The 23,565-nt window shown below is 45.9% G+C and overlaps 1 protein-coding gene across 1 annotated transcript; it reads right to left on the reverse strand.

Annotated features, from left to right (window-relative positions):
• Positions 1 to 11,610: 11,610 nt before the first annotated feature.
• On the reverse strand, positions 11,611 to 12,549 carry LOC128834209 (olfactory receptor 52N2-like). The gene has a single exon (XM_054022804.1). The coding sequence runs from the start codon at positions 12,547 to 12,549 to the stop codon at positions 11,611 to 11,613; it is 939 nt and encodes a 312-aa protein (XP_053878779.1).
• Between the last annotated feature and the right edge of the window lie 11,016 nt (positions 12,550 to 23,565).

The raw sequence follows: 23,565 nt of genomic DNA on the forward strand, positions 1-23,565 counted from the left end.
AAGTAAGAGAACCAAAAATGTGCCACCATGCCTAAACAACAAAGTAAAAGAAGCAGAGAGAGACAAAAAGGCATCCTTTAAAGAGTGGAAGTTAATCCTAGTAAGGAAAATAGAAAGGAGCATAAACACTGGCAAGTGAAGTGTAAAAATATAATTAGGACGGCCAAAAAACAATTTGAGGAACAGTTAGCCAAAGACTCAAAAGTAATACCAAAAACAAATTTAAGTACATCAGAATCAGGAAGCTGCTAAACAACCAGTGGGGCCACTGGATCATTGAGGTGCTAAAGGAGCACTCAAGGATGATAAGGCCATTGCGGAGAAACTAAATGAAATCTTTGCATTGGTCTTCATGGCTGAGGATGTGAGGGAGATTCCCAAACCTGAGCCATTCTTTTTATGTGACAAAACTGTGGAACTATCCCAGATTGAGGTATCATTAGAGGAGGTTTTGGAACAAATTGATAAATTAAACAGCAGTAAGTCACCAGGACCAGATGGGATTCACCCAAGAGTTCTGAAGGAACTTAAATTTGAAATTGTACAATTACTAACTGTAGTCTGTTACCTATCATTTAAATCAGCTTCTGTACCAGATGACCGGAGGATAGCTAATGTGACACCAATTTTTAAAAAGGGCTCCAGAGGTGAACCCGGCAATTACAGGATTGTAAGCCTGACTTCAGTACCAGGCAAACTGGGTGAAACTATAATAAAGAACAATATTGTCAGACACATAGATGAACATAATTTGTTGAGGAAGAGTTAACGTGGTTTTAGTAAAGGGAAATCACGCCTGAGCAATATATTAGAATTCTCTGAGGGGGTCAACAAATATATGGACCAAGGGGATCTAGTGGATCTAGTGTACTTAGATTTTCAGAAAGCCTTTGACAAGGTCCCTCACCAAAAGCTTTTAGGCAAAGTGAGCTGCCATGGGATGAGAGGAAAGATGCTCTCATGGATTGGTAACTGGTTAAAAGATAGGAAACAAAGGGTAGGAATAAATTATCAGTTTTTAGAATGGACAGAGGTAAATAGTGGTGTCCCTCAGGGTCTGTACTGGGACCAGTCCTATTCAACATGTTCTTAAATGATCTGGGAAAAGGGGTAACCAGCGAGATGGCAAAATTTGCAGATGATACAAAATTACTAAAGATAGTTGAGTCCCAAGTAGACTGCGAAGAGCTACAAAAGGATCTCACAAAACTGGGTGACTGGGCAACAAAATGGCAGATAAAGTTTAATTTTGAAAAATGCAAAGTAATACATACTGGAAAGCATAATCCCAACTATACATATAAAATGCTGGGATCTAAATTAGCTATTACTACTCAAGAAAGAGATCTTAGAGTCATTGTGGATAGATCTCTGAAGACATTCACTCAATGTGCAGCGGCAGTCAAAAAAGCAAGCGGAATGCTGGGAATAATTAAGAAAGGGATACCTAATAGGACAGAAAATATCCTGGTGCCTCTATATAAATCCATGGTACACCCACATCTTGCATACTGTATGCAGATGTGGTCGCCCCATCTCATAAAAGATATATTGGAATTGGAAAAGGTTCAGAAAAGGGCAACAAAAATGATTAGGGGTATGGAATGACTTCCATATGAAGAGAGAATAATAAGATTGGGACTTTTCAATTTGGAAAAGAGATGGCTAAGGGGAGATATGATTGAGATCTATAAAATCATGACTGGTGTAGAGAAAGTAGATAAGGAAGTGTGATTTACTCCTTCTCATAACACAAGAACTAGGGGTCACGAAATGAAATTTATAGGCAGCAGGTTTAAAAAAATAAAATGAAGTATTTCTTCACACAACACAGAGTCAACCTGTGGAACTCCTTGCCATAGGATGTTCTGAAGGCCAAGACTATAACAGGGTTAAAAAAAGAATTATATAAATTCACGGAGGATAGGTCCATCAATGGCTATTAGCCAGGATGGGCAGGGATGGTGTCCCTAACCTCTGTTTGCCAGAAGCTGGGAATGAACAACAGGGGATGGATCACTTGATGATTATCTGTTCTGTTCATTCCCTCTGGGGCACCTGGCATTGGCCTCAGTCGCAAGACAGGATACTGGTCTAGATGGACCATTGGTCTGACCCAGTAGGGCCATTCTGATGTTCTTATGACATTTTGTCTAGTGATACTGGAGTAAATTCATCACCTGTGGAAAGGGCCCTGGGATGTTTAATGGCTGTACAGAAGAGAAAGGACCGCAGACTAACTCTCTATCCCATCACACCCATGTTGCACTGGGATTGTTAAGCAGGTGAGCTCCTGGGCAAGTGATGGGTACCTGTGAATCCTGAGATCGAAGCGTCTTCCCTGGGAATCCCCCTCAGGTAGCCGTGTCCCACACCTCTCTCACCCCAGCATCTGCAGCAACATCCCATGCTGAGAGCGACACAGAGGTATGCACCATTTATAATATAGCTCTGTGCAATCCCAGTAGGGTTCACTCAGCCTCTAGGGGAGAAGCTGCATCTGGATGTAAACAGGCTGGAGACAGGCCTGTCTGCACTTCTGTGCTATTTATCCAGCATTAGGAGTAAACAGCAATTAAGGGACCTTCCCAAAGAGAGATGAGAATTCCAAAGAGGAATTGGCTGCTCTGTGCATATGTGTATATTTAAAAATTATAGTCGATTAGGAAGAAACTAGGGAGAGTGTCTAGGCCTCCATAGGGTCTGATACCCTGTAAATGCCCAGGATGGATGGGTCGGTAGTAGACAGACAGATCTGGGGATAGATCACTCTGGGGAGATACAAACACTTTCTGCAGCCAACTGGACTGTCGCTAAGGGATCAGAGATCAGTAATTCTCATCAGTAACGATCATCAGACTGTACAGCACCTTTCATTGAAGGATCCTCAAAATACTTAGAAAATCTGAGGTTGTCAGAACTAGCTGGAGTTCATGAGCTCCCTGCTCCTGTGAGTTGTGAACTCCAGGACTCCACTTCTGCTGCCACTCAGAATCCTGCCAACGCATCACAGTCACTGGGGTCGCTTCGGGGGAACAGAGTTAGTAAAACCAACACCAACAGGATGTTCCTGTGGACCGGGCAGCCAGGGGCCTGTCCTGGGGACAGAGGCCTTGCCCCGCCTCCCCCTGAAAGCTGCCTTGGAAGAAGGGGGGCCCTATAGGCAGGATAGAGGCTTTGTCTACACTAGTACTTGTGGCACCTTAGAGACTAACAAATTTATTAGAGCATAAGCTTTCGTGGACTACAGCCCACTTCTTCGGATGCATAGTGGGCTGTAGTTCACGAAAGCTTATGCTCTAATAAATTTGTTAGTCTCTAAGGTGCCACAAGTACTCCTGTTCTTCTTTTTGCGGATACAGACTAACACGGCTGCTACTCTGAAATTTGTCTACACTGGCACTTTTGTCAGTAAAAGTTTTGTCGGTCAGGGGTGTTAAAAAACACTCCCCTGACCGCCAAAAGCACTGGTCTGGACAGAGCTATGTCAGCGGGAGACACTCATTGGGCCTGGTTTAATTGTGCCGGCAGAAGAGCTCTGTCCCATCGCCATAGAGCGACTACACGGGAGACCTCACAGTGGTGCAGCTGCAGCGGTACATCACTAACAGCCATGGCTGGATGTCAGGGCACTTCACAGTCTGTTCCTCACACGGCCCAGGCCCTGGCCGTGCTGCAGGGATGCTGCAGGTCAGACACTCGCTCTGGCGGTGGCCACACGCCCTCAAACTATAGGTGGCAGGGCCCTTCCCCCCAGTGCCACCCCCCCATCAGGGTTACGATCCCCCTCCCAGTCTGGGCTCTCTGCCCAGGGTCCCCCTCGCTCTCCCCAGCTGCTCACCGCACCCGGCTGTGGACAACCCCAGCCCCAGCTCCTGCCCCATATCCCATCTCGCAGCCCCACCCCCCATTGCCTCTGGGGCCTGTCAGTCTGAGGGGCCTGGTTTCCTATCAATCCTCCCCCTTCCCTTTGGTCCTGGGAGAGGGCCAATCAAAAATCATCACTGAGTTTGAGAGCTTACATGACATACTTTATATAAAACACCTCATAATCATATCACAATGGTAAATATGGGGGTGCCAGGGTGTTGCTTTGAGTCACACCTCACCTCTTAGTTTACTGCTGGAGTGCTAGTCACTGACTGATGTGGAGGCAGTGTGCCCGAGGCCCTCTTTAGGTTTTGACCATACAACTCCCAAGTGTTTCAAACACAGCAGGATTATCCACAGGTTTTCTTCCAAAGTTCTGTGCACTTTTTAACACTTTGTAGATCAGCCCTGTGATATCAAAAGTCAGGTAGTATGCCTTTTCTGGGTTGCTAGAAAACCTCTCTTTGTATCTAGTATCGGGGGTAGCCGTGTTAGTCTGTATCTACAAAAACAACAAGGAAGCTGGTGGCACCTTAAAGACTAACAGATTTATTTGGGCATAAGCTTTCGTGGGTAAAAACCTCACTTCTTCAGATGCAGCATTGTTAACCATTGTGTTTTTCCAACGGATGATAACTCAGTGCAGATATTCATCAATGCCATGAGGCGGTGCGCCTCAGTTTCCCCTTCCACATAGCAGACCAGGTTTACTATCATTTTCCTGCTGTGACAGGCTTTGAGCCTGTTTACAAGTGTTAGCTGAGAAGCCGTATCCCCAAAGGGCTTCTTGTTTACTACTCCTAGTGTGACAGATTTTCGTTACCAGGTGATCAGGCTGATGCCACAGGATCGTTTGGGGAGGAGATAATGTAACACGCCAAGTGTTTAAATTTTAACGCTTTATTCATAAAATAAGAAAATACAGCAGAGAATGCTGGGAATGCTCCCATGTCACTCAGGGGAAGAAATAAAGCATTAGAGCCCCACGTCCTAACCCACTTTCATACTCACACATGCACTACCCAAAGCTGGCCAGGCCTGAGTGTAATGTAAGAAGAAGAGTGGGAGGGGAAGGGGTGGATGGGAGTTCTTGCCTTGGGCCCAGGTCGTCCGGGGAATCCGCTGTAATCTCCGAATTGCTCCAGCTCTCAGGAGGGTTTTAAGTCCTGGGCTCCTTTGTGGGTATTCCATTCCACGACCTCTGTTCCTGGTGCTCCTTGTGCCAGTCCAAACCGCTTTCCATGGTCTCTTTCCCTTTCCCACAACATCAGATGGCTGTGTTTTACCTGTAAGTCTTCCTGTATACGTTTGTGCTGGCAAGTGGACAATGAAGTCTTACAGTGATATGTGATTATGTCACCTGATCTGGAATCCATCTTTAACCTGGTGCTTTTCCATTGAGAAGGAGGAGTGGGAACCCAGAGAGGGACAAAGGATTCCCGCCTTATGCAAAAGATATATAAATGAGTGGAACAGAACAAGATGGGAGCCAGGGCTGTCCCTAGCTATTCTGGGGCCCTACGCAGCTCCCCCAAAGGGTGTGTGTGTGGGGACCCAGCCCTCTGCAGGGGGGGAGTGGGGGGTTGTCCCCAGGCCTCCGTGTGGGGGATAAGGTGAGGCCAGTGTTATAGAGGGTGAACAATTTATGAGTTTACCCTGTATACACTTTATACAGGGTTAAATGGATTTATTTGGGGTCAGGGAACTGAGCATGGCCTTCCAGACAGAAAAATATCTCCAGTCCCAAATAACCCCGGAGCATTCCTCCCCAGCTCCCTGTGTCTGCAGACGCAGGGGAGCAGGGAGAATTAATGGTCCCACCGGCTCTGCCCATGCTGTGGTTCAGGACCTGCCGCTGCTGGGAGTCTGTCCCTCCAGGAGTGTGGAGCTCAGGAAGGGAGAGAATGACCCTCCCACAGAGGACAGCCCAAAGCCATGCAAAGAGCAGAGATGGGCCTGGCCCCACCCCACGCGCTGACTGCCCCAAGCTCAGGGAAAGCTCTGACCTCGTTCCAGCCTGCCCAGCGCGGGCCCAGTCTGACAACTCCCCGACAGACAGAAGGAGAGAGCCTGTGCTCCCCATGAGACACACCCAGGTGGGATCCCAGGGCTGGACTACGCAGCATCTGGTGCCACTGTCACTTTTTCCTTCATAGTGGACAACTTCAGTCCACTAAGCGTTATCTCCTCCCTGGGCTGTAAACTGAAAAACCTTTAATTCTCTAGAATAAAAGGGCTTTAGAGAATTAACATGGTACACTTTAGGCTTTAGGTCTGAGGTGGGGGACACTATGAGATAGTTATGTTGATTTGAATTTGATGGGTTAGTTGTTATGACTCACCACTGATCGCATCCAACCAGAAGATTGATAGGTTCCTATACAATTCAGACTACAGAGTTCAAGAACTCAGCGAGTTCTATATCGGGAGTGGACTCTCAGGGTGCTTGGCAAGAACACGTACACTGAGGACAATACCAAACTGATAAAATCTTTATTGAAATTAACATAAAAATAAGAAATGCAATGAAACTTATAACTGTAAAACAGTAAAAGAATTCCAAAACTCCTGGCGGTAACATTTCTATTATAAGTACCTTAACCTAACATACTCACAACCTTCCTTGAGGACCCAGTAATAGGAGGTGAAGGACCAGCCTCACTCCTGGCATGCCCGATAACAAGATGGTGTTGGCTTCCCCAATAGTTACGAATGTTGAGTAGTTATACTATGCTGCACAAGCTGAGCTGATAGATACATAGATAGATAGAGTATAGGAGAACTGGAAAAAGCACTCCAAGAAACCAAAGCTTCAGGAGCTTTAGATAAGCCCTGAAGAGCCTTCTTACAAGATACTTTATAGGATCCTGACCCTCTATAATTCAGGCCCAACCTACTATACCCAAATCTTATTTCTGTACACTAAGAAATTTATGGGTAACCTTCTCCTATAGGTTAGTGGATTATGACACTTACTTTCTAAATATAGTAATAAGGACTATCTCACTCCAAAACTGCCAACCTAGGCTCTCTTGGTGACCTCCAAGTTGTGGTGTACCCTGCAGTTACCAACCAGTTGTAGATGCTGGATAAACCTGTGATGTGATGTGGATAGTTCCTCCCTTTGTTCCCCAAAGTTCAGGGACCATTCTTATCTGTGCCAAAGGTTGCCAGCTTTTATGCTGAGATATTTATAACTAATTCTAGTTTTTCCTATATAGCAGATCTTACCGGATCTTACAGGCCGGCTTGCATTTCAGCAACATTTATTATTAGGAAACACATCCTAAATTCCAAGGAATTAATACTGATAAAATATAAGAATAAAATGGATTAATTTCAGGAAAAGAAACATATTAATTGATACCGCTGGCTGGATTAGTAAGATATAATAGCTAGCAAAATAATCTTATGGGCTACAGGCAGTGAAACAATCAGTCCCCCTGCCCCTGTGCTTACTCACCATTTTGGGGCTCCTGCAAGTTATGTGTGCTGGATTTAGGACAGAGAATTTCTACTATTGTGTACACTGTGCTTGTCTTTAAATACATCGAATCATTGCTCTGTCTGGTGTGAACAATGCTGCCTCTCTTAAGTGTTTCATTTTGGCTTTACAGATGCAACCTTGAGATCCCAGCCATCCTTGTTATCAATGGCCGAAAGACTCCAAAGAATCAGGAAGTGCCCACGAAGAAGAAAAGAGGACGTACTGCATGATGTCACGCAGCAGTCCCTTAATGAAAATTTAAAAGTGAAGCATGGTGGGAGAGTGAAAGGACGGTCCGCCAGCAGAATGCGGGTCACCGGCACTAAAGTACGGAGCTGCTGCTCAGCATCAAGGAGAGCCAAGAGGACTCGATACCGGCACCCATAGCAATGCAGGCAGAGCACTTCCGTGCCGCCCCCTACCCACACACCTTGTCCCCAAACTCTTTCCCTTGTGCCCCCATGTCACTGCCAACCCACTTTCCCCAACATCAGGGTTCTTATTGCCACCAGCTGCCTCCAACACCTGTAGCTTAACCACCCAACCCTGCAAACTATGACCCTATGGGCTTGTCACAGGGTCTGCGCAGGTTTCCACCCTCTTGTGCCAGCGCTGGTTGAATAAAGAGTCCCAATGCCTTCTTTAGCGGTTTCACCTTCGTGCCTTTATTTACAGTGCTTTTGTGCAGTCCCAATTCCCCCAACAGCAATCACCCCTCAGACCCTTCCCAGGGTTTTCTGCCCCTTGTGGTGCCCTCCAGTGGGTAAGAAACAGAGATGTAGCCCACCTGTCTCCTCCCAGGCTAGCCTCCTCACTGAGGTTTGTCCAGGGCTTTTATAGCCCTCTCAGTCCTCAGCCCGGCTGTCTCTACTTGGCTTAGCCTATTGCTCGGAGCTAGCCCTTGTTAGGGCTTGCAGCTGGGCCCCTGCTGAGTGCCTGTGCCTCTCCACCTGGCTTCCCGGGCAGGGAGCATGGCTCAGCCAGCATTCTAGCAGGGCCTTAAAGGGGTTCACCCCTGCCCTGCCACAGGGTTACCAATCCCCCATTTGATGGGGTGATTACTAAAGAACCCCATCACCCTCACCAAGGGACAGGTCGTTCAGGTGTGGGAACAGGCTCTGTTTCTTGATATAGCTCCAGCCTGGGCATTATAGAGGCATAATTAGTTGGCTGTATCGGAGGTGTTTGTCTTTGTAACTTATTGATTTTACACTGCATACATCCTAAAGTGATGAAAACAATCCCAGATGCAATTCCTTGGATAATAATCCATCCTTTCAACCCAATTCCTCACAGGGGGAATCTACTTCTTGGCCTTCCCCATATAATAACTGGACAATTGCTTATTTGTTATCTGGATAAGGTGGGTTTCCTTTCGGGATACCAATTGCTTTAATTGTAATCCCAGAGGGGGGATATGTACCAAAAATGTTGGAGTCTATAAGATAGTCAAATCCTGATAGGAGGGATCAGATGGAACAATCGTTGTGTTTTCAAAGGCAGGAATAGGGGAAATCACTTGATTTCCAATTGAGGGAATCTGCTTAGAGTAAAACAGAAGTTTGGATCTGTTTGGATCTGTGCCACTCCAAGGAACTATATAGGAACCTTTCCTGGTTGGTTACTATGTAAAATTGGCCATTTCCAGCATAGATCATCCTCTCCATAGGAGTTTTCCATCTGGTTAGTTGGACCATCTAACGAGGATTGATTCTGGAGCTCTCCCTGCAGTCCACGCAAGATAGTATTTGCCTCAAACACATTACATCTGCAGGTATACTGAGGCCCTCTTTTAGAGCAACAGGCCATCTGCAGAACTTTCCATGTTTGGATTGCAGTGTAATAGACTACCAAGGGAGACACATGGACAGGTACCTTGTAGATGCCACCTTCAAGGTGACCTATGGACTGTACTGCAGCCAACCTCATATACACATCCTTGTCTGAGTCAAATATGGGTAAAGAGACTGTGAATGAAACATACAAGGATTGTGCTACAACACAATTTTGAGAAGATAAACATCTGTCTCAGTTGGGATGTGGTGTCACAGACCCCATCTGTCTCATAATTCCAATGGATACATGTGGACGTGCATTCAAACATATAGATCTCTCCCCTTCAGGCCTTTCAAAACATTTAGGGCAATACCAATTTAATAATTGCTCATCTTTGATTAGATTGGGGATCCTTTCCAAGTCTAGTGATTGTAATGCCTCAGTGACAGTGTTAATCATCATCGATCAAGAGCAGAGCACCACACTGGTAGCATCTGGTGACATTTGGGAGGTTGGTGATCTGGTAATGCTGTTATCCTACAGAGCACCAGAGCATAGGCTGTGTAATCAGTGGATCGGACCTTTCTGAATCATCGATAAACTCAGTTCAGCAGTGTACAAGATTAGAGGAACAGGAGGGAAGTGTACTAAAGATAAAATCTACCATGCTAATCAGTTAAAGCTGTTTCAATCACCCAGGTCCCTGGAGCAGCTTGATTCCCAGGAGGTAATCCAGTGAGTGACGGGGAGTGGGAAAAAGAGCGACCAGCAGTGGCGGGGGCTTGGGGCAAGAGGCGGAGAAGGGAGTGGGAGATAGAGGCAAGAGGTGGAGCAGGGGTTGTGTCTCGGGGAATAGGTGTAGAGGGGCTGTGGCCTTGAGGGGAGATGTGTACCAGGGTCATAGTATTGGGGAGAGAAAGCGTGATAAGAGGGAGGGACCTAGTGGTCATGGTGGCTAGTTCTCTGAAAACATCCACTCAGTGTGAAGCAGCAGTCAAAAAAGTGAACAGAATGTTGGGAATCACTAGGAAAGGGATAGATAATAAGACAGAAAATATCATATTGCCTCTATATAAATCCATGGTACGCCCACATCTTGAATATTGCGAGGAGATGTGGTCGCCCCATCAAAAAAAATGTATATTGGAATTGGAAAAGGTTCAAAAAAGGACAATAAAAACCATTATGGGTATGGAATGGCTTCCATATGAGGAGAGATTAATAAGACTGGGACTTTTCAGCTTGGAAAAGAGACAACTAAGGGAGGATATGATAGAGGTATATAAAATCATAACTGGTGTGGAGAAAGTAAATAAGGAAGTGGGATTTAATCCTTCTCATAACACAAGAACTGGGGGTTACCAAATCAAATTAATAGGCAACAATTTTAAACAAACAAAAGGAAGTATTTCTTCACACAACACACAGCCAATCTGTGGAACTCATTGCCAGAGGATGTTGTGAAGTTCCATCAATGGCCAAGATGGCAAGGGATGGTGTCTGTTTGCCAGCAGCTGGAAATGGGTGACAGGGGATGGATCACTTGATGATTACCTGTTCTGTTCATTCCCTCTGGGGCACCTGGCACTGGCCACTGTCGGAAGACAGGACACTGACCGATTCCCCAGTATGTCGCACTGACAGAACACAGTAAGGTCAGGAAAGGGTCTAATAGAGGTGGGCAAACTACGGCTCGTGGGCCACATCCGGCCCACAGGACTGTCCTGCCCGGCTCTTGAGCTCCCGGCTGGGGAGCCTAGCCTCCGGCCCCTCCCCTGCTATTCCCCCTCCCTCGCTGCCATGCCACCGCGTGGGCAGCATGGCTTACTCCAGCTGGGCGGCGTGGCTGCCAGTCCTGCCACTCAGAGTGGCATGGTAAGGGGTGGGGAGCGGGGGGTTGGATAAGGGGCAGAGGGTCCCAGGGAGTAGTCAAGAGACAGGGATCAGGGGGCAGTTGGATGGGGTGGAGGTTCTGGGTGGTGGTGGTCAGGGGACGGGGAACCGGGGGGGTTGGATAGGCATGGGAGTCCTGGGGGGCCAGTCAGGGGGCTGGGTGTCGATAGGGGTCATGGAAGACAGCGGACAGGGAGCAGAGCGGGTTGGATAGGGGGTGGGATCCCGGGGTGGGGGTTAGGGGCAGGGGGTCATGGGAGGGGCAGTCAGGGGACAAGGAGTGGGAGGTCGATGGGTGGAGGGTCCTGAGGGGGGCAGTCAGGTGGGTAGGAAGTGGGAGGGGGCATATAAGGGGCAGGAGGTCAGGCTGTTTGGGGAGGCACAGCCTTCCCTATGCAGCCCTCCATACAGTTTTGCAACTCCAATGTGTCCCTTGGGCCAAAACGTTTGCCCACCTCTGGTCTAATGTCTCTCTGACTGCCCAGTCAGTAATTTAGGGAAGAGAGCACAGAACCAAGTCACCAGCCAGGTCTGCACAGAGCTCAGTCTGAGAGCCAGAGCACAAGGGAAAAACTTTAAAGAGTTTAAAGAGTGAAGAGTCGGAGCAGCCTGTCTTGGATCTGTTTGGTCCTCACTCCGTAGATGATGGGGTTCAGCATGGGGGGCACCAGGAGGTACACATTGGCAATGAGAACGTGGAAATGCAGGGGCACATTGTGGCCATACCGGTGCGTGAGAGAGGAGAAGAGAGCTGGGATGTAAAAGCTTAAGATGGCACAGAGGTGGGAGCTGCAGGTCCCCAAAGCCTTGAGCCGGGCATCCTTTGTGGGGAGGCTGAAGATGGCCCTGAGTATCTGGGTATAGGACACAGAGATAAAAATCATATCCAGACCCCTCACACAGAGTACCACAAAGAGGCCGTAGTAACTACCTATGCGGGTGTCGCCGCAGGCCAGCTTCACCACAGCTATGTACTCGCAGTACGAGTGGGGGATGACGTTGGTTCTGCAATATGGCCGTTGCCTTACGAGGAAAGGATAAGGCAGTACGACCATGATGCCACGCAGCACCAAGGCCAGTCCAATCTTAGCCACCATGGGGTTTGTCAGAATGGTGGAATGTCTCAGTGGATAGCAGATGGCCACATAGCGATCAAACGCCATGGCCACGAAGATCCCAGACTCCATCACGAAGAAGCTGTGAATGAAGTACATCTGGGTGAGGCAGGCACTGAAATCTATCTCCCTGGCATTGAACCAGAAGTTACTCAGCATTTTGGGCACGGTGGACGTGGACAGGACCAGGTCGGTGATGGTCAGCATGCAGAGGAAATAGTACATGGGCACATGGAGGCTTGGTTCCGTCTTCACGATGAACAGGATGATGAAGTTCCCCAAGACAGCTATGGTGTACATGGTGCAGAAAGGGATGGAGATCCAGACATGGGCCACCTCCAGGCCAGGAATGCCCATCAGGATGAAGGTGGAGGGGTTGGTGAAGTTGATTTTGTTGGAATCTGACATGGAGTAGGGGAGAAAGTTGTTCAACTCTGAGCCATTCCCAGGGCCCAGGGTAATGGTCGTAGTACAAAAGCCTGGACGGAGAGACAATGTTAATATGAGACACTACATGCACTACTGGATATTTTTCTCATGGGTGAAGCAGATTTGTTGCTCTTCACCCACATTTTCATTTTTCAGATAAATGAATTATGAACAACTGACTCTACTAATGCCAATTCCATATTTGATAGTCCTCCATGCATTAATAATTTCTACATGTCATGGTCTGGGAAACCTTAATAGGCACCAGTAGGAAACACAAGTGTGGATACTGGTTATCCCTCATTCTTCCTTAATGCAATGAAAGCCAGGCTAGAAATTGCATGATATTCCCCGAGGCACCCAGTTGCTCAAAATCTGAAATTGTAAAAAAAAAAAAAAAAGAAAAAAAAAAAAAAAAAAAAAAAAAGCTTTGCCAATCCATGTACCAAGAGGAAACATTCCAACTAGAACCACCTCAGGGAAAAGACCAGGGTGTCATCGATAGCTGTTCCATGGAAACACCTGCTCATTCACAGTAGCGGCCAAAACAAAGAAAATGTTCAGATGCCTAAGGAATGGGGTGGAGAACAACCTGCTCTGGAAACGCACTCACTTTTGATCACACAGTCTCTATAAAAGATATAGCAGATGGAAAGCAGATTTCGGAGACAGGCTGTGAGAATGGGCAAGGCTGCCATATGCGGAACGACTGAAAAGTCTGGGACAGTTTAGTTTAGAGAAGCCACAGAGAAGGGGGCATATGATAGAGGAAAACAAAATATCAGAATGGAACTGATTACATTCCAGTGGACAAAGAGAGAAGAGCTCCCAACCAGTAATATCTATAGATAATTAGTGCTTCAAAAGGGCTAATTCCTCAAAGATGATAAAATATCCACAACACTGATTGGGAGGAAAAAAATATTCAGAAAAACGGGAATGAAAATTGGGGGTTCTTTAAGAAGAGTTTATCGATAGCTAACAAGCCACAATTCCACAGTCAAGAAAGTGAAGATCTCATATCAGATGAGCTGATGGAATACTTTCTAGTCCATTAGCAGTCAAGGAGGATGTTAAGCGGCATCTACAGTAGAACCTGAGAGTTACAAACACCAGAAACAGAACTATTAAAAATTAAAGGGAAAGTTTTTTTAAGGATTTGACAAGGTTAGGAAAAAATGGAAAATCTGGCGTGGGATTAGTTAACAAAAAGTCTAAGAATATAATTAATGAGAGTCACGAACAGGGTTATGGAAGCAGGTCTTGCCAAATAAGTTTTCATCCTTTAATGGCTGTACACGTTTGGTTGACCAAGGGAATTGCACAAATACAATAGACTTCAATGTCTCTGAGGCATTTGATGTAGTCGGGGAATACATTCAGATAAGAACACTATCCAATATCAGTAGAGCAGACATAAAATAGGCAAAAAACTGGCTAACTGACAGATCTCAGGAAGCAGTTGTCAATGGGGCATTGCAGGGAATGGGGGCGATTCTAGTGCAGTTCTTCAGGGATCAGTTCTTGGACCGATGCTATTCAATATTTTCATCAATGATGTGGAAGCAAATAGAAAATCACTGTAGATAAAATAGCAGGGGACCCAAAATTGGCAGAGTGGTTACAATGAGAGTCACCAACAGACACAAATGTTTTAATATAGTCAAATGCAAAGTTATCATCTCAGAACAGGGAACGCAGGAACGACCCACAGACTCGATTGCTGTATTATGGAATTGAGGGACCCTGAAAAGGATTTAGGGGTCACTGTGGATAACCAACTCATCATAGTGGTGAGTTGGAGCAGGGGAAGGATTTTACCTCTGCATATGGCATTGGTGAAACGAAATGCATCCAGTTCCGGGGTCCACGTTTCAAAATTTGAAAATTTGGAGAACGTGCAGAAAAGCATCACAAAAAGGATTGGAGGCTGTAGAAAATGCTGACCAGTGAGAGATTTAAAGAGCTTAATCTATTTATCTTATCAAAAGGATGATCAAATGGAGAATTTCATGGGGAGAAAACCATGGGTAATAACAGACTCCGTAAGATAGCGGAGAAAGGCGGAGCAAAGCCCAAGCGAGATACATTTCAGTTGGAAATAAGGGCCAAGTGTTTTGCACTGACGTTGATTAACCATTGGAACAAACTGCGAAGGGAAGTGGTGGATTCTCCAAGTCCCCATGTCTGCACATCCAGACTGGATGGAGGGCTTGATGGCTTTTCTACAGTTAAAATACTATAGCAACACTGCCATAGCTCTTCAGTGAAGACACTACTTACCCAAGTAACAACAGTTTTAGGTTGCATTAACAGCATGCAAGTCACCGGAGATGATAATATTCCTCTACTCAGTGCTCGTTAGGCTTCAGCTGGAGTATTGTGTCCAGTTTCAGTCACCAATGTATAGGAAGGACCCAGAGAAATTGGAAAGGATCCAAAGGCGAGAGACAAAGATGATCAAAGGGGTGGAATGCAAGCCATACAAGCAAAGGCTGAAGGAACTGGGTATGTTTAGTTTGGAAAAGAAGAGATTGAGCGGGGACATGAGAGAGGTCTTCAGATATTTGAAAGGCTGCCATAAAAAAGATGGAGAAAAGTTGTTCTCTCTTGCCACGGAGGCAGGACAAGAGTCAAAGGGTTCAAACTACAGCAGAGCAGATTTAGATGAAATCTCAGGAAAAACTTCCTGACTGTAAGGCCAGGAGGACAATGGAACAGACGTGGAAACTCCTTCGCTAGAAGTTTTCCAAAGACGGTTGGATAATCATCTGTCCTGGATGGTTTAGAGACCACAAATCCTGCATTTTGGCAGGGGGTTAGACTAGCTGACCCTTGCGGTCCCTTCTCACCCTGTGGCTCTGTGATTCTATGACATGAAATCGTACCTTAGAGCTGTCTTAGTCAAACACAAGTCTTTGGCCTCAATACAGAGGAAACTGGGTGAAAGGTAACACCCTGTATTATACAGGAGGTAATACAGGATGATCTACTGGTGCCTTCTGACCATGAACCCTATGAATCTGTCAATAAATAAACTAGATCAACCATTTACATTTACTCTGTCTCACTGTTAGGATATAGATATTCAGGCCTGCCTGTAAAGGCCTATGCTTTAAGAATGTAGGTGTATGTTTATCATTTAGCTAGTTATAGAGGTATAAAAGAAAGAATCTGTGTAAGGTCCATCTCTCCCTGTGACGGTCTGAGGCCCTGCTCTTAGGATAAGGCCTTTGGCCAAGCAGCAGAGGCAGCCATAAGCTGGGAAGCGAACGGTCACATCCTCACCTCCCAAACGAGTAAGGCTCTGGGGCTGTTAGGAAGGGGATCCGATCTATCACCTCCAGAGAAAGGGAAGAGCCTAGAAGATGTAAAAGGAAATTTCGTTTGATAGTTTTCGGTCTGGTGAGAACTCACTTATCAATAGACACAGCTGGGAAACCCTTCTGTCTGTCTAGATGTAGTTGTCAAATCCTCACTTCTGCATTGTTTTGTCATTATAGCTCCCACTTTGCTATTGTTTATTTGCATGGTCTCTGTCTGGTTCTGTGATTGTTTCTGGCTGCTGTATAATTCATTTTGTTGGCTGTAAACTAATTAAGGTGGTGGGATATAATTGGTTAAATAACCATGTTAAAGTATGTTAGGATTGGTTAGTTAAATTTCAGTAAAATGATTGGTTAAAGTAGAGCTAAGCAGAACTCAAGTTTTACTATATAGTCTGCAGTCCATCAGGAAGTAAGGGGGGAACGGGAACAGGGAATGGGAACAGGGACTCAGGTAAGGCTCTGTGGTGTCAGAGCTTGGAAGGGGGGGACACTGAGGAAGGAAACTGGAATCATGCTTGCAGGAAGTTCACCCCAATAAACATCAAATTGTTTGCACCTTCAGACTTTGGGTATTCTTGCTCTTTGTTCATGCGAGAAGGACCAGGGAAGTAAGCGGGTGAGGGAATAAGCCCTCTAACACTCACCACTCACAAACAAGGGAACATTCAGTTACAATGAAAGTCTGAACAGATAACACTGCTAAAAGAAAATGTAATGGCTGTGCAGAGCAGAAAGGAGCCATCATGCCCACATTCCACTGGGTTTGTTGAGCAGGTCAGCACCTCAGCAAGAGATGGGTACCTGTGAATCCTGAGTTGGAAGTGTCTTCCCTGGGAATCCCCCTCAGGTAGCCGTGTCCCACACCTCTCTCACCCCAGCATCTGCAGTAGCATCCCACGCTGAGAGCCGACAGAGATGTGCACTGTTTATAATATAGCTCTGTGCAACCCCAAGGGGGTTCACTCAGCCTCAAGGGGAGAAACAGCATCTGGATGGAAACAGTCTGGAGACCGGAGACACTCTAGCTAATGTCTCTTGTTCCATGTCTGTACTTCGGTGCTATTTATCCAGCTTTAGGAGTAAACAGCAATTATGGGACCTTCCCAATGGGAGATGAGAACTATTGGGCTCTGTGCTGAGGCAGAGAGAGGAATTGGCTTCTCTCTTTAACTGTATATATTTTAAAATTATAGTTCATTACTGTGATGTTGGAATCCATATGCTCTATGAAAATAGGCTTATGAATCTGAAAATGACAGCTGGAATGCACTTTATGCAACAGGTCTCGTGTAACATATCATTGGAAAACTTATAATCTGCTAAATTTCATTTTCCTATTCATATGCATGTATCATTCTTACTTCTGAAGTTAGAAATATAAGGTATAAACTTGTACTACTAATGTAGTCAGATTAAGTGGAGACCATTAAGAGTGCTTCAGAAACAACGAGTTGTAAATGGGTTATCTGCGAGACTTCCTGTGTACGTGTGGGCCAGCCCGTGGGGAATGAAGAATGAGGTCTCACAGGGACATGTGACCATGTCACCTGACACTGAAATCCAGCTTAAATCCTTTACTTTTCCATTCACAAGGAGGGGTGGGGGTCAAGCACAGACAAAAGATTCCCTCCTTGTGCCACAGCTATAAAAGGGGGTGGAGCAGGACAAACTGGAGGCCAGTCATGAGAAAACCCCTACTCGATGACCTCTCGAGGTCCCTTCCAGTCCTATAATCTATGAATCTACCACCTGAGATGTCTGCTGGAAATAACAAGGATTCTACCAGGGAAAGGATTGGGCCCAGACTAGGATGGAGTCTAGTCTGGGAAAGAAACTTATTGGAACATCTTTCAGGGTGAGATATTACTTGTAATCAGTTTCTTAATGTATTAGGCTTAGACTTGCGTGTTTTGTTTTATTTTGCTTCGTGACTTACTTTGTTCTGTCTGTTATTACTTGAAACCACTTAAATCCTACTTTTTATACTTAATAAAATCACTTTTGTTTATTAATAAACCCAGAGTAAGTAATTGGTTCCTGGGGGAGGCAATGCATGCATATCTCTCTATCAGTGATATAGAGTGTGGAAATTTAATGAATTTACCCTGTTTATACTTTATACAAAGTAAAATAGATTTATTTCGGGTTCATACTCTCAGAAAGTGTAAACACTGGGAAAGTCCCTGTAAACTGAGAAGCCTCTGGGCTGAGTGAATCTCAGTTTCTGTGAACTGCAGAGGGGCGTCGTGCAACCTCTGGGTCTGTGCTGAAGCTGACTGGAGTGTCTGGCTCAGCAAGACAAGAGTGGAGGGTTGTCATCAGTGGTACCCCAGCACATCAAGTGACAGTCTCGAGGGGGGGTCTCTATTTAATTAAGCACCTGAAAACTCTAGGTTTTGAGCAGATAACTTAGCAATTAGTTGACAAGGGCATTGTATCTAATTCCTGTCTAAAAGAAAGTAAAAATAAGTAAATATGAGACCAACTCAGCTCTTGTACTAATATTTTCTTACATCTTACATCAAGTCACTTAAGGGACACTGGTGAGTTTTAAAATTTGAATGTATATTCTTACTTTGTTACTAACTCAGGAGAGAAAGAGACTCCATGAGGACTCCTGGGTTCTATCTCAGCTCTGGGAGAGGAGAGGGGTCTAATAGATTACAGCAGGGGGCGATAAATCTGCAATCTATATAAGAACATCAGAATGGCCATAGTGGGTAAGACCAATTGTCCATCTCTTCCAATATCCTATCTTCCAACAGTGGCCAGTGCCAGGTGCTTCAGAGGGAAAGAACTGAACAGATGATCATCAAATCATAGAATCATAGAAGAATCATTGAAGACTAGAGTTGGAAGGGACCTCAGGAGGTTATCCAGTCCTATTCCCTGCTCAAAGCAGGACCATCCCCCAACTAAATCATCCCAGCCAGGTATTTGTCAAGCTGGACCTTAAAAACCTCTAAGGATGGAGAATCCACCACCTCCCTAGGTAACCCATTCCAGTGCTTCACCACCCTCCTGGGGAAATAGTGTTTCCTAATATCCAACCTAAACCTCCCCCACTGCAACTTGAGTCCACTGTGCCTTGTTCTCTCATCTGCCACCACTGAGAACAGCTGAGTTCCATACTCTTTGGACCCCTCCTTCAGATAATTGAAGGCTGCTATCAAATCCACCCTCACTCCTCTCTTCTGCAGACTTAATAAGCCCAGTTCCCTCAGCCTCGCCTCGTAAGTCATGTGCCCCAGAACCCTTTATCATTTTCGTTGCCCTCTGCTGGACTCTCTCCAATTTTTTCCACACCCTTTCTGTAGTGGGGGTCCCCCAACTAAGCGTAATACTCCAGATGTGGCCTCATCAGTGCTGAATAGAGAGGAATAATCACTTCCTTCAATCTGCTCGCAATGCTCCCACTAATTCAGCCCAAAATACTGCTAGTCTTCTTGGCAAAAATGGCACACTGTTGACTCATCTCTAACTTCTCACCCACTGTAATCCCTAGGTCCTTTTCTGAAGAACTGCTGCTTAGCCAGTGGGTCCCTAGCCTGTCGCAGTGCATGGGATAAACGCCAAGATTCCTATACCATGGACAACATTAACATCTACAACTACAAGAAGGATGTGGAAAAATTGGAAAGAGTCCAGCGGAGGGCAACAAAAATTATTAGGGGGTTGAAGCACATGACTTATGAGGAGAGGATGAGGGAACTGGGATTGTTTAGTCTGCAGAAGAGAAGAATGAGGGGGGATTTGATAGCTGCTTTCAACTACCTGAAAGGGGGTTCCAAAGAGGATGGATCTAGACTGTTCTCAGTGGTAGCAAATAACAGAACAAGTAGCAATGGCCTCAAGTTGCAGTGGGGGAGGTCTAGGTTGGATATTAGGAAACACTATTTCACTAGGAGGGTGGTGAAGCACTGGAATGGGTTACCTAGGGAGGTGGTGAATTCTCCTTCTTTAGAGGTTTTTAAGGTCAGGCTTGACAAAGCCCTGGCTGGGATGATTTAGTTGGGGTTGGTCCTGCTTTGAGCCGGGGCTGGACTAGATGCCTCCTGAGCTCCCTTCCAACCCTGATATTCTATGATTCTATTATTCTAAGAATGTGAGCACTGCCTAGGAGAGAGAAGTAGTAGAGTCCTCCTATTCACCCTGTCTCAGAATACAAGAGCCAGGGGACAGTCAATAAATTGGAGTTGCAGATGAAAACCCGGGAGTTCTAAAGGCTTATTCACCCCCCTGCTTCAGGGCATCTGCCACCCTGTAACTCCTGGGTTCAGGAAGGAACTTTCCCTGTGGGTAGGTTATCCCATCACTAAGGTTAAGAGTCTCTCACAGGAATTTTTAGTAAAAGTTAGGGGCAGATCACAGGCAATAAACAACAATTCACAGAAGCCTGCATCCTGCCCCTAACTTTTACTAAATATACCTTGGCAGGGGGGTGGACTAACAGTAGGAGTGTTGCCAGGGCCTAGCTGCTGGCCAGCGGCCTCAGCGGCCCCATCAGCAGCAAGTGGCTCCAGCCCCAGGGGGACCGACCCGCCTTAAAATAGGGCTTTAATGGGTGTTTAAACAGGTGTTTAATGGGTCTGTATATATTTCTTTCTTTCTATGGACATTAGATACAGTGCTTCTGTCTGCCAAAAAGCTATAGTTTTCAGGTGCCTAAGCAGCTCAATAAGAATGATTAAGGAGTTAGAAAACCCACCTTATAGTGACAGACTCAAGGAGCTCAATCCATTTAGCATAACAAAGAAGGTTGATGGGTGATTCCATCAGCCTATAAGTTAATATGTAATAACGGGCTCTTCAGTCTAGCAGAGAAAGGTCTAACACGAGCCAATGGCTAGAAATCGAATCCAGACAAATGCAGACTGGAAATAAGGTGCACATTAACAACAGTGAGCTTAATTACCTTTTGGAAAAATGTACAAAGGATCACAAGGGGCCTTTCAGGCCTAGGAATCTATGAATCTCAGCTTTCATTTAAATTTCAACCCAGGATACCCTGGAGGCATGAAGCTCACCCATTAGATCCATAGAGGAGAAACACCAACAAAACACCACCCGCCCCTTGTGTCCCTGAGGCTTTTCTAATTTCTCTGGCCCCCGACAGCCCCTTGTTGATACAGCCTCCTTTGTCCCTGCCTGCTCCCCATGAGTATTTTAACCCAGTCTCACATTGAAAACAAGATGAACTTGAAGAATCTCAGAAGAAATGGCTCCAAAAACATGGGAATCTCTGAGCCAGGGGATGTTGAAAAGGCCAAAAGTCTAACTGGGTTCGGAAGAGAACCAGAGAAATTCCTGAAGGCCAGGCCCACCAGTGGCTATTGGCTAGTATGGGCTGCTGTACTCGGATCTGTCACCTAAACAGAATGGCTCAGGTGTGGGAATCTCCGTCATATCCCCTGCAATGAGGACTGATGCAAAGGCCATACTTGAGTTCTCCTCACTGTTAGGCCCAAAAAGAAAAATTGTAGAGCAGTTCATAGAATCATAGAATATCAGAGTTGGAAGGGACCTCAAGAGGTCATCTAGTCCAACCCCCTGCTCAAAGCTCAATAAGAATGATTATACCAACCTAACCAGAATTAGGCCAACAGAGGTTTCTGGGTGGTCCCCGGGCAGAATCGAAGACATAGTTGCTTAAGCTGAAAAAGTGAGATAAGAGGGGAGTTGCATTCCTGTACCAGATGTGCTAAGAACAGTGTGCTCAGAAGATAGAGTAGGAGACATACTGCCTCCACTCCCTGTTTCTGTTCTTTGTATGTTCTTGATTCCCCCTGTCTCCTAGTTCTGGTGCTTGCTAACTGTGCTGATAAGAAAGTTGCTGAGACATTATGAATTGCTTAAGGCTGCTTGTATAGGGGGATAGGTATACATGAATACTAGAAGTTTCTCACTAACAAAGGGGGATGGGATGCGGGTTGTTTTAAATGAATAATCTATGACGCGACGGAACTGACTATATAACCCTACTAGATGTTAAAACCGTGGCTGGTTCTCTCTGGAGACGGGCCACTCTCTATTGTTATGGGCACTCCTCAATAAAGAGCTTGTCACTGGACCTTGCTGGTGTTGCCTGTCTCTCTGTGGTCAGACAATGATCTGTGCCGTCTGGGTTCCAAGTCCCTGACAAAGTTGGCAACCACGAAGGGACTCGTCTGACTCTCTGGCGCGGGATCAGACTCTGAAGCAACGCAGCGTGCATCCTCCAGTGTTGAGGAGCCTTGCCCGGAGCCTTGCCCGGTGACCTGATCCATGCCTCGGCGATAAAGCATGTTCTGCAAACCAGCTGAAGCCCGTAGAAATCCAGCAACGTCCACCTACCCATTGAGTAGGATCCAGGTCTTCGGGGTTCGAGTCCCTGGGGAGGTAAGCGATCGCTCGATATTGAGAGGTGGGGTTCGAGTCCCTTTACCATCTAAATGGGACAATTTTGCAGTAAATGCCCGGGGGACTCCCTGTTGTCTCTGATACTGAGAGATTGGAAGGGAATCTCTGGAACAGCCGGTTTGACTAAATCTAAAATGAGAAATTTATGTCAAATTCAATGGCCTTCCTTTACTGCTCATTTGTCCCCGACTAAAGATTGGCAAGGCTGTGGAACCTTTTCCGCAGACAGGATGAATTCCTTAAGAGATATTTTGGTTGATCTTAGACCAGGACAAATGAATTATTTATTCGTATGGTATAACTATAAACCAAAAGAGGGACATATGGCCTTTGAAGCCATTTGTATAGAAGAATCCATTAAAACTCCCCCGCCCTCTGTCCCAGAAATTCAACCTGAAGAAGATGGGTATATTCCAATGAGAGTACCACCAAGGCGGAGCTCAAGAGCACTGGTAGAGAGTGAGAGGACAGAGGTGAAGAGAGATGCTCAAGGAGCGGGTCCTTCTGAATTGAAAAGGGATGCTCAAGGAGCGGGTCCTTCCAAATCCTTAGGAGATTTTTTTGGAACTTTTGGGTCCCCTGTAATGACAAAGGCAGTCCAAGCTCCTTTGCGAGGTTACCCTGTTCCCCAGAGTACTGGGCAGCATTAAATGGTGCTTACTCACACTCCATTCACAACTGCAGACTTATTAAATTGGCAGCGTTCTATGCCGTGCCTTCGAGATAACTCCGAGGCGGTAGAAAGAATGTTTTGAACTGTTTTTTCTAGTCACTTACCAACATAGGCAGATGTGAATCAGTTGTTGGACACCCTCTTAACCGAGGATGAACGTCAAAAGGTTCAAGAAAAGACTGCGGCATTTTACCTGAGTCACCCAGGTTGGGGAGCTACGCCCACCGCTGAACCTGATTGGGATCCGAATTTGGATAGGGGCAAGGAGAGTTTGAATCAGTACCGACAAGCTATTTTGCATGGATTAGAATCATAGAATCATAGAATATCAGAGTTGGAAGGGACCTCAAGAGGTCATCTAGTCCAACCCCCTGCTCAAAGCAGGACTAATTCCCAGCTAAATCATCCCAGCCAGGGCTTTTTCAAGCCGGGCCTTAAAAACCTCCAAGGAAGGAGACTCCACCACCTCCATAGGTAACGCATTCCAGTGTTTCACCACCCTCCTAGTGAAATAGTTTTTCCTGATATCCAACCTGGACCTCCCCCACCGCAACTTGAGACCATTGCTCCTTGTTCTGTCTTCTGCCACCACTG

This window comes from Malaclemys terrapin, chromosome 1, assembly GCF_027887155.1.
Source record: "Malaclemys terrapin pileata isolate rMalTer1 chromosome 1, rMalTer1.hap1, whole genome shotgun sequence".
NCBI classification, from domain to species: domain Eukaryota; kingdom Metazoa; phylum Chordata; order Testudines; family Emydidae; genus Malaclemys; species Malaclemys terrapin.

What these genes read in the sequence shown, in the direction of transcription:
- LOC128834209 (XM_054022804.1), bottom strand. Translation starts at nt 12,549, where the DNA reads ATGTCAGATTCCAACAAAATCAACTTCACCAACCCCTCCACCTTCATC.